Source organism: Emys orbicularis, chromosome 18 (genome assembly GCF_028017835.1).
Source record: "Emys orbicularis isolate rEmyOrb1 chromosome 18, rEmyOrb1.hap1, whole genome shotgun sequence".
In the NCBI taxonomy this organism is placed as follows: Eukaryota; Metazoa; Chordata; order Testudines; family Emydidae; genus Emys; species Emys orbicularis.
In genome coordinates, this window is record NC_088700.1 from 17,229,712 (window position 1) to 17,248,204 (window position 18,493).

Genomic DNA, 18,493 nt, shown 5'->3' on the forward strand with positions numbered 1-18,493 from the left:
CTGGGCTCTGTGACCCTGCAAGATGGGAGGGTCCCAGAGTTTGGGCTCGAGCCTGAGCCTGGAAGTCTACACAGCCATAAAACAGTGCAGCAGCCCAAGCTTTGCAAGCCTGATTGCTTGGCACGGGCCAGCCAGGGGATTTTCTTTGCTGTGTAGACATAGCCTCAGAGGTTTGGTTTACCCAGCACTGAGCAGCTATAATAATTACAAAGGTCAGGAAAACCCTTTTGATCAACATATGACCTGCCGGAGGACAAACTGGATGCATTCAGTTCCTTAGGGAGCTAATGAAAGAAATGCCACAAATAAATAATAATAATAATAAATAATAATAATAATAAGAAACAGCTCCATTTCTAAAGTTTCTAGCTGGCCTCGCTGCAGAATGTTCTTTACATTCACCCCAGCAAATTTGTCTGCAGGCCAGCTTTGGAAAAGCAGTGCCAAAGAATCTCAAATGCAGACTTAAAAAACATCTTAGCGTATCCCTCCAAAATGAAATATTTAACCCTTTGATGTCAGAATTCGGAGGTTGTCCTCCCCAGTCACCAAGAGGACATATTCTCAAGTATATTTCATCCAATAAAGCTACACGCAGATGCAGCAGACAGTTTTCAGAAAGGCTTCTGCCTGCTTATTACCTAATATTAAAGCCAGGATGACTGCCACATATACATGACATGATTTCCCTACTACTGCACAGTGGGTCCAGTCTGTACTAAAGGCTCCAAATTGCTGCTATTTGCTCTTCATTTAAGCTAGGAAATGGGACTTGGGGTTACAGGAAGGTGAAACTGTCTATACTAGTGATGAGTGAACCATTAAAAGGGTCAGAGTTTGGGTTCAAACAAACACCCAATAATCTGGCAGTTTATCTGAACTATCCAAACCTCAGGAGTCTGCAAAGCTGGGATGGAAATCTCACAGAAACAGGCTTACTCATGAGGTATCCAGCAATCCACTTTCAATTCCAGTCCAGAAATACTCAAAGAACAGCCTTTCTCCTGGCTTGGAGAACCTTTCGTTTTTGTCCCATTCGGAACTAAGAATTACCGAGGCAAAGTTTACGTGAACATCTTAGAAATTCAGCAAAGGCTCAGTTCTAGTTTGCTTGTAAACCTCCATCTGAAGATTGAGGGTTCTTTTCAGACTATTCAATCCATTACAAATCTGTGCTGCTCTTGCCTTTTTCTCTTGTACGTCCCCCCGCATTTTCACAGAGCTGGGGCAAAGTGAGAAAAACCCACGGCATGGCCACTGTCCTTCACGCCAAAGAACTGTATGCAGCTCATCAACAGTCTGCTTAATTCACTGGAGGCTGTTCCACCCTCTGGGTGAACACACCGATTCTATATTACTCCCAGATTCTCTTGGCTCAGAGGCGAGATGAAATTTCATCTGTCAATTTCACCAATGTAACTAAGAGCTGAATTTGGCTCTAGGACTGGGAATCAAACCTATGTCTCCTGCACGGCAGTACAAAGTCCTAGCACCAGGCTGCCGAGCAAGTTCTCAACAAGAATAGTTGCCTTTTGAATCTGGCACAGCCGATGGCATCTGTGGCTTGAAAGTTAATGTGCTATTGGTCTGTCAATACATAGTCTCAATGCTGTCTTGGCTCATTGCCCCTTTGATCCATATTCTAGCAGGTTTCCTAGTGATGAATCCCCATTCTCCATTGAGGTGTTTTGTTTTTTGGTTCATTGAAATGTGATCTTTATACATGTTGAAACACAGTTACTGGTCTCACTTGCATTGCTTTTAGAGTGGTGTTACTGCATTGGCTTCAATGGAGTTACTGCTGATTTGTACTAGTGTAACTGAGATGTGGATAAGTGCCCTTTATGTTAACAGCAACAAACATGATAGTATTTGTTCTTATGGGAAAACGACGTTATGAAGTGTATTGTATATAAACAGAGAGTATGAAAAAGAGGTATCTAATTAGCAGATCCTCCACTGGTGTAAAGTGGTGTAGCTTCACAGAAGTCCACTGGAGCTATATTGATTCACGTCCGCTGAGGATCTGGCCCTGGCTGTAAGTGTGTCTGAAATTACTACATGACTCAAGGCTACATAATTACAGCCTTATGCAAAATGTGGTTATTTCACTTCCAAAAGGTTTGTGTGAACATTATGTTTGTTTTTTTAATCCATTTGGGTCTGCACATTCTGAGCTTTGCTTTGTCTTTCTGGTTCTAATGTACCCCCAACTCAAAGCAAATTCATTTAAAACCAAATGAATTTCAAATCAAAATCACATGAAACCATGACCTTCATCTGGTATCAATACAAAACCATAACTTAGTCCAGATTGGCTCGGAACCAGGCCCAAATTGGCCTGGATCCATACCCAAGTGTTCACAAGAGGTAAGTGATCTTTGCCGAACCTTTTGGCAAAGCTGGTTTGAGTTCTGAATTTATAATAAAACCCCAAACCAGGTGATTTTGCCTGGGTTCAGAGCTTCATTGCAAACATTTCATTCACACCTACTTAGTCACTAAAAAAAATTAAAATTGCAATAACCTTGTTTAATAAATTCAGTTATACTACATGCCAGAATTTCTTGGGTAGCTACGAGTGTGATGCACTAGTACCCTGCACCTTACGCAATCATTTACACAAGTGCAAAGTGAGTGTAGGTGTAAGTAAATGATGGCACAAATTGCAAAGCAACAGAGCATCTGAACTCATCCGAAGCATGGGGGCATTCTGTGTAACACACTTTTGCCATGTGTTCCTGTTTATATATATCACAGGGTTACTGTTTATTTAACAGAGTACTTTGGAATAAAGCTGTTGCATTGAAACAGTTGCATCACCTATGCTAGCTCTGTTAGGAACTGTTCTAGTGTGGCAGTTCTTGTAACTACAGTGTAAATAATGGCTGTTTTCAACTAAGAAAGGGCATTGGTTCAAATGTCTAAACAGATTACAAATGCCAGCTAATATACATAAAAAGGCCATGAAGCATGTAGGATACAGCTCAAAGTAGGACCTTTGTACCTTTAGCTTCAAAAACCTCAGGTCACTCCCATTAAAACTAAAATAAATTCTCAGCTAACTCTCAGCAGCAGTATCTCTTGCATCCACCTTTCACACCACCACTCACAAAAGTGTGAAGTCATCACAGATTGCTAAGTGCTTTAGCAGATTTTATATCCTGTCCACGAGGCGGCAATGGTAAACAAAAGACACTAGCCTGAACATTATCGTTGGCACAGTTGGGTTCCCAATTTAAATGTCTCAAAATTGGACAAGCTAGCATGGCCTATAGCAAAACACTTGTGGACTAGCTCGTGGGGGTTGTGGTATTAGTGTCATTGTAAAGACAAACAATCTCATTCAACAGGCTTTTACGACCACTGGGCAGAGCAAAGAGTCTTTTAAGGAGGAACCCATTTGGCATCAAGTCCCATTACAAAGTCAAGTTGCCAACAACAGAGAAAAGTGGCATGAATTTAGGCAGACAGAAGGACAAAAAATGATCTCAATGGTCCTGATTCGATGGATGCAACACTGGTGAGGCGCTCGTGCACGTCTGAGCAGAATCAGGCCTGTTAAAACTTACCCGACAGCTTTCCCTCCCTATCCCCACACAAAGAGGTAGCAAAGATTGACTTGGATGGATAAAATACGCATCCGGCTATAGAAAGCCAGGCAGCAACAACAATTAATCCAAAAGGAGCTCTAGTATGATTATTAGTTGCCCATAATAAGAACATACTGACTAAGAAGATACTTGGGCAACAAAGACACTCGGACCCACCCAAACAATGAGCAAAATTTCAAACAAAAACAAAATTAAGATGCAAAATTAAGATGAAGTGAAAGTGCAGGGCCCAATTCTGCAATGCTTAGTCAAACAGAACTCCCATTGGCTTCAAGGGCTGAAGCTCTGGACCCTAAATAGCTATCTGGCCATCAATCTCTTTCCCTTCATAGCTCAAGTGCACAGAACCACAGAACCACCCATGGCAGCTTGAGGGTAACAATGAGACAGCAAAGGCGCGCCACATGTTCTCTGAAAGTTTCTGGCTAAGCTTAGCCTGTGGGTGCAACCAAGTCGTGCAGCGGTTAATGTCAGCTCTGACCACACGGTCCCATTCAGGAAAGGTCAAAGGAGTGATTTTTCACTTAAAAACATCTGCGTGTTGAAAGAACAAAACCTTTTCATGTGCTGAAAGCGATGAGTTTCCAGGCCTTTTATTTTCAGCGTTAGAATCATGTTTTTTCAGTGGTGTGTAGGGTTATTTACCAAGACAATATACTGTATAAACGACATACAACCCCCAACACACAGCGCGTCCCTCTCCCTCTTTCTGTCTCCTTCTCTCTCTCTAAACTGCACAACTCTCTGCAATACTCAAGCAGGAAAGGAGTTGCCTTCTCTGGGTATGTGAGAACTTAAATATGCCTCAAATTTTAAAGGGTATCAGGAAAGAGGCACACATTTGCTCTGGCCTGTCACCAGACTTCAATTGGCTACAACATCCAGGGAGAAAATACATAGAGAAGAGATACTCTGGCTGGCAGCAGTGGTGTGTGTGTGTGTGTGTGTGTGTGTGTGTGTGTGTGTGTGTGTGTGTGTGTGTGTGTGTGTGTGTGTGTGTGTGTGTGTGATACATTTGTACTTCAACAATCAAAGTACTTTGGCCTCATCTCAACTATCCAGCCATACGTCAGCAGGCACACATTGAAATTAAATGGTCTTGCGGCTTGTTTTTCTTAACATCTGAAAGGATGGCTTGTGGGGTGTAAACCAGAAAGCGCACACACGCTTCCCAGGGCTTTGGCGGTCGGACTAAAACTGCTGACTAACAAAACTGCCTCCACATACATGAGTTCCCCTAAATGAGTTGGACCATCCAAAGAGACCCTTCCTAGAGCAGCAGCCAGTTGCTTCCTTTGGCATGCAACCGTTCACATCTGCATCCAAGTGCGATTTTGCTGCAGGTGTCTGGGCAAGCCCGTCACTTTTATCGGACTGCAGAACAGCTCCGGTAGCTCTGATGAGCTTCAAACTTTGATGAATGAAACCAGAAGAGTGTTCGGAGCATTTCCCTCCAGAACTTCCCAGGATAGTGAGGGAATTCACAGCTACTCCAGTCCCTGTCTTTCCCAACAGAAGTGGGAGCGCAATCTGTGAGAGAGAGCTCACAGCTACTCCAGTCCCTGTCTTTCCCAACAGAAGTCACAGTAGGGAATAAAGCAGGAGCGCGGTCTGTGAGAGAGAGCTCACAGCTACTCCAGTCTCAATCTCCCCCAGGTGTAGTCCCTTCAGAAGATAGAGTAGGAGTGATCACAGCTGTTGCAGGCTCAGCCGGTCTCAGAAATCACTACCGGGGATAGAACAGAAACTCCATATTCCAATACTGTTTTCCAGTAGTTTATGGTAGGGAATAGTGCAGGTCTGTATCAGGGAGGAAGCTACTTGACTCTGAAGGCTGGGTTTTCAAGGCATTAAAGTGCCCGAAGATGCAGACAGGTGTCTAGTGGGATTTTCAAAGCTCCAAACCAGGTTAGACATCTAACTCCCAATGAAACTCAATGGGAGTTAGGTGTCTAACATGCATTTCTTTAAGCACCTAAATACCTTGGAAAATCTGCCACTTGTTGACTTCAAGGGCCTGCATTAAAACACCCGCACGGTTAAAGCTTCACACAAGTTTCATTTATATTGGAAACAAAGGCCACATCTTTAAACCCTAGATGTGCAAGTTGAGTTCATAAGAAATGTGCAGGTACAGTCAGCTCACTCTATGCACAAATATATATGGCTGCATGGAAAGTAGGTGATGGCCAGTTTTGTATGTGTAATTCCCTGCTTGCTCACAAGCATACATTCTTTATGGCCACAGTTCAAGCATGCCACTGGGAATCAGGACATGTAAGTTTAAAATTCCTGGCTCAGACTCACTGCATGACTGTGAACATGTCACCTCTACTCTGGGACTTAATTTTCTCATTATTACTCTGCCTCAAAGGAGTGAAGTAAGGATTAATTAACAAGTGATAGTGAAGTCACCTCTGCTAGAAGTGCAAAGCGTTATAATAACTTAGAGCCATGCTGTGACCCCCTTACTCACATTAGTGAGTAGTTATGCACAAGAGCAATCCGAGTGAAATCAGCTGGGAAGGAGACCAAAATGCTCTGCGGAAATGTGTGCTACCATCCCATACTCACACACATAGCCAGTGAGACTGCTCGTGTCAATAACACCAGCACTGAGTCCGAAGTTCACAACATGGCCCCTAGGCATCCATGATTGAAAACTGGGTCCTGAGGGCCTAGTTGTGGGATCAGATATATTGCACAGCTTCCACTGATACCAATGGGCTTTGCACCCATTTCTCTGAGTGGAGAATTAAGCCTGCTTTTTGGAGCTGCTGCGCATCCAACACTCCTACTGAAGTGACTTCAAAGGGAACAGGGAAAATCAGGCCTTAAGGCCAACCTTTTCAAACATGGTCACTAATTTTGGATTCCTCAATATTAGGTCCCTGAGTTGAGGAACCAGTGGCCAATGGTAATGGGCCAGTTTATACCAGCTGAGGATCTGGCCCCAAGGTCTCACATTTTCAAATCCAGCGAGTTTATCTTGGGTGCCTGACACCTCTTCAAGTGGCTTGACTTTCAGACACTGGCAGAGTGAGCACCCATCCCCTGAAAATCATCCCTCGTTAAGGTGCCTCAAGTTGGAGACCCAAAAATTGAGCGATACCCAGAGATGGTGGCCCTTTAGAATCATAGAATATCAGGGTTGGAAAGGACCTCAGGAGATCATCTAGTCCAACCCCCTGCTCAAAGCAGGACCAATACCCAAGCAGGACCAAATACCTTTCTGACAAGGTAGGCCTAAATGCCTACAATGCTCTGGACAAGCAGCCCAGACAAGCCTTCATTTAAAAGAAAAACATAAATTCTCCACTGCTGGCATGAGAAAGTTTACTTTCAGGCTTAAAGAAATGAGCGTGTGGTTTTGAGGATGGCATTCCGTTCTGCTGAAGAACAGCACCCTGCATGTCTGTGTATCTGTGGCTTTGTAGCTACATTACAATCTTGGAGAGCTCTGTTTACATATTTTACATGTTTTCTTGTGCAGAACATGAAACCAAATGACATAGTAAAGGCCATGCTGGCTTTGCTCCTGCACCCCTCTTCATCTTCTTCCTCTTATTATTATTTTTAAATTCAATCAAAACTAATCTACAAGCATATTTATAACCTAGCTTGATTGACTGGCAGTGCTTTAAGCAGGTTTTATTTCCTGCTGCAAAGGGAAATTATGCAAATTTTGGTGAAGCTGCATAGTGGGGAGTCAGAGGAGGGTTGGGGAGGGGGTGGGAAGAGAAATGCTGTGATCCCTTCATGCATGAACAGTGCGAACGTGGTGATGCATTTATGCACGATCATTCCACTCGGAACAGAGAGGGACCTGAAACAAACAATCCAGATGGGATGTAGGGGAGCTACCCCACGTTTACTGCTGTACATGCTGTGAATCACAAGGGTACAGCAGCCGCAGATGGAGATACCGGCAGGTGGAGTGGTAAGAGCAAAGGAGGGGAGATGTCTCCATTCACAAGAGTTTACGCTAGTGAGCACACTGATTGTACCAGGTACCCACTTTCCATCTCACTGATGAGACGGAGGTGCCAACCAGGCTTGTTTTCTGTTCTCTGTGTGTATAACAGACAGGATGATAGAATGATGTACTGTACTGGTTCCCTGAAAATGCAGATAAGGCTTTTTGTTAGAGAAAAGCTCGACCTACCTTGCCTCAAGTTCTGGCCTTAATTTACTACCAATGTTACGGACTCCTGATCGTGTTTTGCTAGTGGTAAATGCCTCCAGGTCCTAGGCAGGCAGGAGCAGTTTCCAGTACCTGAGGACTTCCAGTTTGACCTTCATTTCTGAAAAAGGTCAGAACAAACCTCTCTGCGAGTCCTGATGGGGGCTTTGTTCACTGCATCATCCTTTGTTTCTTTTATCTAATTTCTGAACAGTACACGAAGGGAACACCGTGTACCAGCCCCTGGTCCTCACTGTTCTGTTCCCTTTAGATGACTTGCACATGTGCGCTTGAAAAATTATTCTGAAAACCAAAGGGGGGGAGGGGAGGGGGAAATCCCTCCAGTGTTTGGTAAAATAGCTTGGAATCTCCTCTGACATCTCACTATGTTTTCTCGCTGTCCTCCTCTCGTGAATTGGCCTGAGGCTACTACATTCGCCGTGCGGGCTGAGGGTTTACTACTGCAAGGATGAAATAAATGCTGAAGGAAGTAGGTGGGAGAGAGACCATTGTTCTAACAGGGAATGCAGTCAAGTGATTAGCATTCTACCCTTTTTACTATCTACTCCCTGCTTGCCCATTAAGCTAACTGTCTTTTCCAACCTTGTCTATACAATACAGCCTTTTCATGCCGGACAGCACACATGGAAATCCTACTCCTCGTTCCATTTTACTTTGAACTGTAGATTTCCTCAAAACACTGATCTGAGTTATGCACAGGAGGGATGGTGTCACTATTGAGGGACATCCTTCCAGCTTCCCAGGTGACCCATCTCCAGCATGGCACAGGGGACAGAAGATCAACAATACTAGGTGGCCGGCGATGCCCTTGTTGGACTGCAGCAGATCGATGAAAAAAAAATGATCATCAATAGCAAAAGAGCTGAAAAAGCATGTTTTCCCAGAGAGAGGTGATAAGAACAGACCCCCACGAATTTGAACCAACCTTTAAGATTTGAAAATACCAGGATTACGTCTTTCATTTTCAAGGGCCTCTGAATTTCCTAGTTCCGGGAAGCAGGACAGTCTAATCCTAGCCAGTGTGGCCCAGTGGACAGGGTACCAACTAGGATTCAGGAGGCCTAGGTTCTACTACTGTGTACCTGCTGGGTGACCTTCAACAAGTGACTTCACTCTCTATGCCTCAATTTCCCCATCTGAAAGCCCCCAGCTCACAGTGGGGCTGTGATGAGGCTAAATTAATTCATATTTGTAAAGCGATTGATGATGCGCTAAGTGCCACTATTAAGCCATGGAGTGGACGTGCCAGAGATCTCCTGGGAAAGACCACTCTTTTGAGATTTCCAGCCCAGTTCGGCACAGTGGAGAGGCCAGCTCCTTGGCAGACTCAAACCTGCTGTCAGTGGCCAACTGAGGACTCCCTTGGCGTGCTGGAAGCATGGGTGGCATATGGCCTCTGTAGTAGCTCCTGCATCAGGCCTTTCTTGGCTCTGGTGCAGGCGCATGGCTGGTGAAAAAAGGGGTGTGGCCCCAATGCTACTATGTTAAGTCAGTCTGAGCTGCTGGACTAGCCACATGGCATAAGACAAAGCCTTTAGGCCAGGGACCCAGTTATCTGGTCAGTAGACTCTGGGCCAAGGTCTGGACAAGCATTCTGATTTTGAGGACTTATCTGAACCGAACTCAGGCACTCAGGAGGATCACGACTAGAAATCCATCTACATGAGCAGAGCATAGGCTTGAAAGAGAAACCTACAGTCCTTTTGCAACAGAAAGCAACTAGGACCCAGCTCATTGTTTTCCAGAACCGGCCTCTGCTCACTCATGGTTCCACCACTAATGGTTCCTCTTAGGGTATATCTGCACAGCAATTAATCACCTGCCACTGGCCCAGTTCAGCTGACTTGGGCTTGGGCTGTAAAATTGCCGTATAGGTGTTCGGGCTCCCTGGGAGCCTGCGATGGGGGAGAGTCCCAGAGTCCAGGCTTCAGCCTGAGCCCGACGTCTCCACAGATTTTTAGCTGTGCAGCCCGTGCCCCACGAGCCTGAGTCAGCTGATGTGGGCCAGCCACGGCTGTGCCGTGGGTCTTTTATTCCAGTGTAGACGTACCCTTAGCGGGATTCTGCTGTCAACCAAGAGGCCAGCAGTTCAAAGCTTGGATGTGCTATCAATAACCAAGACATTTGCAAAGCAAATCATCTTATTAAAACTGGGGATTGTTTCTCAATCCAAGCACAAGGGAAATGTCACCGCTGAAGAGCAGGAGCACGTGGCTTCTAATGGGGATGTTCGGACAGGGCCACTCGCAGAGCCAAGAGACAGACACCTTCCCTTGTCTCAAGCAGGTCACCTCAAAGGAAGTGGCGGGTTTCCTCTTTTCCCCAGCCCCATCCAGGATTATTACATTTATTGGCATCGCCAGATCTTCGGGGAATTCTCTTCTGAGCTATATTTATTCGTTGAAATAAAACTATGTGGCAGAAACCTGGGAGTGGATTCTTCATTCTTGTCAATGTCATTACCGTATTTGCTCTACTCCCCCCCGCCCGGTCCCCATTTTGCTGCGCTGTTATTTCCTTTATGCAGGGGGCTTGCTCTCTCTCCTAGTGCACGGAACATCAGCAGGTCAGCGGTTCTGTAATTCTAGAAGGCCTTTTGCAGCAGGTAGAGCGATGTGCTTATTGCGAATGCGCATGCGTGTGTGCAAGCGTAAGAACTGAGAGAGAGGGCACAGAAGGAACAACAGAACAACAATCCCCTTCCATGACTTCTTACTCCAATGAGAGTCCCCGTTTGGTGACCCTAGGCAGCACCGGGTATATTTGTCAGTCTGGGAGCTTAAGAGCCAGAAAGAACCACAGGGTCCCTCTGTGTCCAGCAGACTTAATACAAAATCTCCTTTAGATTAGTTACAACTGAGCCCTGCTTCCTTTCTATCCAGGGGACAACACAGGTACCAGCAGCAAGCATAAGCTGAATATTTACACGGTGACTGCTGTAATCAGCTTCTGCACAATTGGGAGGAAATGCAATCAAGGCCTGCTAAGCTATTTAGGGGCTGGCACTGTAGGTCGCCAATGCAAACATCAGCTTCTGGGTCCTGCACGCCATGTTGATATAAGTGGGATAATCACAAGCAGGGCTCGCTGGAAGTGCAATAGTGAGCTATCCAAAGAGTCTCTTTTTATTCCTTTATTAAAACCACTTAACGGCTCAATGGGAATTAAACCACAAAAGAGTTAGCCATCCACAAGTGGGAGCGATGCCAACCAGAGGTGAGGCGAAATGGCCTCCCAGGCCCCCTGTGGTCACTCCACACACGCGAGCGCTCCATCTGCTTTCCGCTCATAAAACAGTGGATTTCCCTTCAGAAGATCTCCAAGGTAAACAATCCTTCCTGAAACTAGCCTGTTAGTGTTTGTGTGGACTTCCCGTAAAGGATAATAGCAAAGGCAAAGCTGTGCCGAAAGCTTGCTGTAAAAAACAACAACAAAAACAAAACAACAACCCCGAAACACAAGAGCGCGGTTTGATACAACCTGCTCTACAAACAAACAAACAAACAAACAAACAAACAAACAAACAAACAAACAAACCCCTCCTCCAGTGCTAATGGTGCTGTTGGAAAATAAGGGAAACACATGCACAATGAGAACGCTGACCCAATGCGTAGCCTTCTAGCCAAACCTGCCTCCTCAAATCCTAATGGTAAGCAATGCAGCCTCCCATTCACCACTCTGTCTAGTCCACAGCAGGCTCCCTTCCTTAAAACTCTCCACTGGTGCAGCTTCACTCATGGTGGCAACGGTGGAGGTCCTAGTGTAGACGGGGCGAGCCGACATGTTAACCGCTGTGTCGTCTAATGCAGGGGTTACTAGTGTGGGGGTCGGGGGACGCATTCATCCTGCCGTCCCATATTTCTAAAAGGGACCTGGCGAGGTGCCAGCTAAATGGGAAGAGGGGGCTCTCAGGGGCTGCCAATATGGAAAATGTTCTAGCCTTCTCAAAGTAGGTCTCTATGGCACAGTGGTTAAAGAACCAGTGGCCACGCCAGCACTCCCACTTGAGCGTCACCTACAGTGACAGCAATAAGGAATTGTAAGACACAGGGCTAATGCAGACATGGGGTCCTATCTTCAGCTGCTGCATCGACTTAGCTCCACTGATGTTAGTGGCGTTTCACCAACCTACACTAGCTCAAGTCCTGTAAAGCATTACAGCGTCAGCAACCTCCAGCACAAGAAAAGTTCCAAGGAAACACCACAGGCACAAGGCATGTGCCCTGATACTGATTCTCAAAGCACTGATGGAAAAGAGAAGATCCTTAAAAACCTACTGAAAGATTTGTAGGTTGAAGAGTTGCCCAACAGTGTGGAGCTTGCCCCAAAACTCCTTGTCCATCAGTAACAGATAACTGGTTGTCCCTGTATCAGAGGATGAGAAACTTAGAAATCATCAGAGGATGAGAACTTAGAAATCAAGAAAATACTGCGTAGGTACAAGTAGCTTGGCATTTGTGCAGTGTTTCCAACTGGTCCAATTTGGCTTTAAATGTGACAATATTAGTTCTGAGAATATTTCTTAATCAGCTCTGAACAGTGGCTGCCAGGAAAGTAGAAGTGGCTGGTCTATCGTTTTCGCCTCGGTGGAAAGTGTGACTACTTAAAAGGTGAGGGGAGGTTTGGCCTCTCCATTTTTCAAATGTATACCTGTGTGCCAAGATTGTGTCATTCTTTACAAGCATTTTGGACATTGGATATCCAAAAACAGATTGGATATTGTAGCTTCTCTTTTTTTCTTAGTATTTCAACATTCATCAATCTAGTACTCATGACTAACCCTACAATAACAAAACAAGTGCAATCCAGTACTCATGGCTAATCTTAGAATAACAAACAAATGTGTGCAATACAGTTCTCATGAACAACCAACCCTACCATACCAAGCAACTGCGTTCAGTCCATTGCTTGTGAACAAACCCAGAATAGCTAACAAATGTGATCAGGCCAATACACAGAAGCCACTCTACAATATCAAGTAAAGGCACCGAGCCCAAGACTTATGAATAACATGACAGTAACTAACAAATGTGAGCAACCTACTGCTCGTGAGCAACCTCTGACAGAAATAAAGTTGTGGTGAGAAAACAATTTCAAATATCCAAAGATGGGGGGGGGGGGGGGGGAAACACCCTAAGTGACTTTAAAAAGAAAGTACTTAAAATGTTTTTAAAGCACCTTGATCGTGCCATTTTAATTCCTGAAAGCATGGATAGTTAGCAAACAGTGAGCTTGTGTATTTTGTATATTATCATGTTCCACACTCATTTCAGGGGATTCAGATGGGAAAAGCCAGCACAAATGCCTCTTTATTTTCAAGCCAAAGACTACAACACCATGAAAAACTATAACTGAAAATACACACACACACACACACACACACACACACACACACACACACACACACACACACTCTCTCTCTCAACTCTGAATAATATTCTGATGGGGAAAGGCATCCCTTCCACCAGTAATCTCAGTAGAAAAAAAAAGTCACAGGCCTGGGTGCTTTGAGCAGATAACGAAGCTGGAGAAATTAGCGCTTCACTGATTGTCACATGCAGTGATTAGAGGGAGGTCTTAGGTTACTTTTCACCGTGTCAGGGCTTCTTGTTAAGATGCTGATGGCGTACTGCCTGGTCTAAGTATCAGAGGGGTAGCCATGTAAGTCTGTATCCACAAAAACAACGAGGAGTCCGGTGGCTTAAAGACTAACAGATTTATTTGGGCATAAGCTTTCATGGGTATGATGCATCTTCAGATGCATCTGAAGAAGTGGGCTTTTTACCCATGAAAGCTTATGCCCAAATAAATCTTTTAGTCTTTAAGGTGCCACCAGACTCCTCGTTGCCTGGTCTAAATGTTCCACAGTGATATGAAATGAGCTGTGCTGCAAGTTATGAAGCTGCCTTGGTCATGTGGAAAACAATGGCTCCATACACATATGTCTTTAGCTTCAGAAGGTCAATGAACTTAATGCATTAGTGCAATGGGAATACAGCCACATACATACAGACTCCATCTTTGTTAACGGGGACACACCCTGGGCCCTTGAGCACCAAAAGTACAAGGGCCTACCTGTCGAGCTAAAGGAATATCCTTTATCTGGGAGTGTCAGCTCTTATGGGCACTGTGGCCAGCCACAAGGGGGAGACATGTTCACATGCATTGAGCCTGTGTGATGCAATGGTGTCCCGTATGTACATTTTTGTAATGAGGCTGTGACCACCTCGTCTCAACTGGGTACAACAAACATGCCTGACTTGTGGCCACACAGCAGGGTTTTTTTCCCCAAAGCATGACCGTATGTCACCTACTTCACTGCCTACCCGTATTTGTATTAGTACACTATGAAAACAGATCTGCTGTCCCATAGTGCCTCAGCCGGGGTAGAGTGCCCGGAGCACATGCACACCGAGCAGTGCCAGAAGCATATTAGACCATGCATTTTGGAATGTTTTAATGCACAGAGAACGGAGAGGGAGGAGGAGCAGTGGCACCCGTGCACAGCAAAAATAAAAGAACATACCAAAAGGTAACCACAAGGCAACCACGTGCAATCCTAGGTTGCTAGTAAGGGTGACTCTGCCATGGTACTAACTCAATACTAACGGCACTTTGTGTTTTTGGAGTGGACTTTGTCACTAACTGGTTACGGATTCATGTACAATATAAACTGGACCAAGTGGTCCATATACCGTTGTTCTCCCTTGCAGGCCTCTTGGAAGTGTTTAGAATGTATAATTCACAGTTAAATCTTTTGCTGTATATGTTGACATTGAACTTCCCTCTACACTGCCCTCCCATGACCCATTCTAGATAACCATGGCTAGTTCTACCAGGGAAAAAGGTAGCGGGGCCTGTTTACTTTAGAGAAGAGACAACTCATGACAAAAGTATACAAAGTAATGAGTGGTACAGAGCAGGTCGATCGATCCCCGCTGTTCACCCTTTCTCAGAATACACGAATGAGGGGACATTCAATGATACTGAAAAGTGACAAATTCAAAACTGTTAGAAGAAAATATTCCTTCATACAACACAAAGTTAGCCTTTGGAATTCATTGCCACAAGATAGCATCAAAGCCAAGAGATTCCAAAAAGGATTCAATATCAATACAGATAACGGGAATATCCAGCCTTACAAGCAATAGATATGAATAAACAAATGCTTTGGAAGGGATATAAATGTTCAAGCTTTGGTATATAAGATAACTTTAACTAATGGGCTTTAGGAGGAAACCTTTCTTGGGGGCAGGTTATCTTATAATTGCCTCTTGCAGAGTTCTTCCTCTGACGCAGCAGGTACTGGGCACTATTAGACAGGATTCAAGAGCAGAGAGACCAGTAGTTTGAGCCAATTCCTACCCGGTCATTAGAGGCAGAATCTGGAGCTCATTCCTGCTTGGCAGACTCATACTGAAGACAGCTAGCATCAGTAGCTTTCCTTATCCAAGCTGCAAGTTAACTGGGTGGATCTATGGATGGAAGTTTTGCATTGCTGTACTTAGCTTTATAGCAGGTGAAGAGGGCTTGGGTCTTCCTTACCTGAGTTGCTGCTGGCTGGCCAATGACCACCCAGCCTGGGCACTCCTGGTCACTATGCGAGACTGACACGTTGGAAGCCCACTGGTCCAGGAAGCCTTTGGGGGTATAAACCCCACAGTCTTTGATGCTGGTCATTTGCTCAAACTCCTCACATACACCATCACCGTCATGGAAGTAGCACCTGCTGGGCTCGTCTGCAGTGAGAAATCAAAGAGGAGTAATTACTAAGGGCTTCCCACACTCATCTGTGTCCCCAGTTGCTTGGATCACAACAGGCCAGGCAAAGGAAGTGGTAATGCATCCCCCATCCAGGTCCATGTTCAGTAACGGCAGTGCGCATTTAGCAGCGCAAGCTGAGATGATGTTAAAAAAGTAGAACAAATAAAGAATGCAGCTCTTCTGCCATATGAAAGTCCCCAAGATACTTCCTAGCCTGTGTTTTCCCTGCATATTTTTACCTGTATCCATTTTAAAATAATCTTACTAAAGCATAGTGCTGAGATAGAAAATGCACTTACAGGGCCAAATTCTTAGCTGGCAGAACTTCATTGACTTTGATGGAGTTAAGCCAACAGAGAATTGGGTCCACAATGTTTCCCTTTTTTGTTCTTAAAAGACACTTGCAAAACGACAACAACTGAATTCAGTGATGGTCAATGCTGCCAAACGAACAGCCCTAGGGAGAAACTAAAGGCCAAATGTATCTGTTTATTCAGATACAGCGTGGGCAGTGGGAGGGTAAACTTGCCACACACACATACCGCCCCAACCGATGTGACTTCGACTTGACCTGGAAGGATCAGAAGCAAGAGGGGACTTAAATCTCTTTATTCATTTATTCTGTGGCTTCTCTAATGAGACCGCCAACAAAGATGCCCATTAGTGCCAGATTTCTGAGGTTGCATCTGTGACGCTCACCCAGTAGGAACTGAACTGAGCCCAACCCTCTCCTTTTAAACAGACCTCAGACCAGTAATGACTTTCAGTCACTGAAGGCCTCACTGAGAATTAAATCTCTGACCTGTCAGTATCCCAGTTTATATCATGTTATCATTGCCAAGCATCCAGTCCCAACATACTGTTGTATTTTTGTCTGGTAAAGAAGTTACTGCAAAAATGGTAGGAAACTGGCATGAGCTGCTAGTCGGAATGATGGCAGTGACCCCCGATGAGAACTGTGTCAGTAGCATCGGACTTTCTGGAGATAGGTGTCAGAAAATTCAATAGTCACTCAATTCTGAGTCACTTCCAAAATACTAAATCCCCTGTTTATTTTTCCTCATAGTTTACACAGTGAAATACCATTGCATGAGCCAGAATAAATCGGTTTATTATAATTCAATTATGTAATGAGTTTCTCCTCCCCTCCCCCCACCCGCCCCAACGTAAGATTCTAATCCCTTAATATCAGGCCTGGTCAAAAGAGTGGAAGGTAACAAGAAGTCAATGAACACTTGCATTCTGAATTCCCTTGCTCCTGAGATTTGTGGCCAACCTGGAATGGTGCTTAGAGCCACCTAAAGAGGAACTCCACCATTTCATCCCTCTTCATCTCTTTTCCTAGTTATCTTTCCTTTACATATGCACTAACACTTTCAGACATCTCTCTGAAATGCCTGGGTAACTCTGGTATCAAGTGGCCAAAACTGTGTACAGTCTTCAGAAAACTACATCCCAGATTAAGGGAGGATCTGAACAGATATTTCCAAGAAATATTCAGGTCTGGAAAGATGGTGGTAAATAACCAAAAGTAAAACACCACTTATTCTTTCGAAAAAAGGTTTTATGTTCTCTTATAAAGAGACCGATTTCCTTAAAAAGTGCAAGCAACTAAAGACCGCCAAATTTTTAAAAAATGACTTTCCCTTATAGACAGACACATGGCAAGTACAGACACACTGAGGCAGCTTGCTCACTGACACACACTGACTGAGACACACATTTATTGACAAACACATGTACACGCAAATGCACTCACATACCCCACCGATACTCATACATACACACAACCCCCATGCAGGGATAGCCCCACTGGCAGAGACACCCTCCATCCACACAATCATCCTACACATACACATTTAGACACAATCTCCACAAACAGACTGATTTTTCACTATAGGCACTGGAGTAAGCACAGAATTTATATAACCAATGTTCTCCTGTACTGTTTCCAAATGTTCCCTCCTAATGCGATGATAAATGTAATGGTCCTCTGATAACATCATGTGTTTGGGATAAAAGAATACTCAAGACCTGCTCCAATCAGATGACTTAATTCATATTCACATGGAGAGGAAGCTGCCTTCGAATAGCTGTGATCCAGGCCAGTGTGTGATTCTTACAGAGGCTAATTTGTTCCTGATTATGTTTAAGACCCCAATAAATCTGTCTGCTCGGAGTCTGCAAAACCCAAGGGAGGAACAGAATGGAGAGACAGAGATGTCTGAATTAAATGGAGACTGCCCAGATGATTAGCAAACAGCAATGTGGTGTGTGTGTGTCCCATCTCCAATTCCAGTCCCAATGAGTCAGTGTGCTCTGCCCTTTATTACCTGTCGGTAACACTGGCTGAATGGCATTACTTATGTGAGCCAATTGAAGATCAGGTGTTCAGTCAATGATGTAAGCTTTGAAAAATGAGGGAGGAAAAGTGGTTTTACAACTGCATTTTGCTTTTTAAGGGAATGTGTTCTTGCCACTAGCAAATCATTCTGAAACATTTAAAGATGTCCTTTTATGGGGGGAATAAATACTGGAAAGTTTCCAACCTCATGGCTTTGAATTTCAAGAGGCCTCCAAAGCTCATCACATGAACACTCTCGCATAGGAATGAATCCCAAGAGGCTGATCTTTCTGAACTTTGTAGATGCAGAAGGGGTGCACGTCAGAATCAAGGTGCTAGCCAGTGCCCAAACTAACCGTGCGTGGGTGACTGAAGGGAAACCACGGAGCCTGATTTTCAGGGGCGCTGAGTAGCTGCAACTCCAGCAACTCCTGTTGCCTTCCGATGGGGCTTTGGGTGCCACAGTTTTCATACCGCACTTGGGTATGTTCTGGGTCAGGTCTTCCTGAGACTTCCCTCACTACTTGTGAAAAACTATGGGCTTGACTCCGTGGCGCGCATCAGGCA

At 44.7% G+C, this 18,493-nt stretch overlaps 1 protein-coding gene across 1 annotated transcript in view; it reads right to left on the reverse strand.

Moving 5' to 3' along the window:
- Window positions 1-18,493, reverse strand: part of PAPPA (pappalysin 1) — a 231,173-nt gene that overhangs the window by 86,191 nt on the left and 126,489 nt on the right. The window contains exon 10 of the mRNA XM_065418793.1: window positions 15,364-15,557. Coding sequence (XP_065274865.1) covers window positions 15,364-15,557 — 194 coding nt within the window. The remainder of the gene's footprint in view (window positions 1-15,363; window positions 15,558-18,493) is intronic.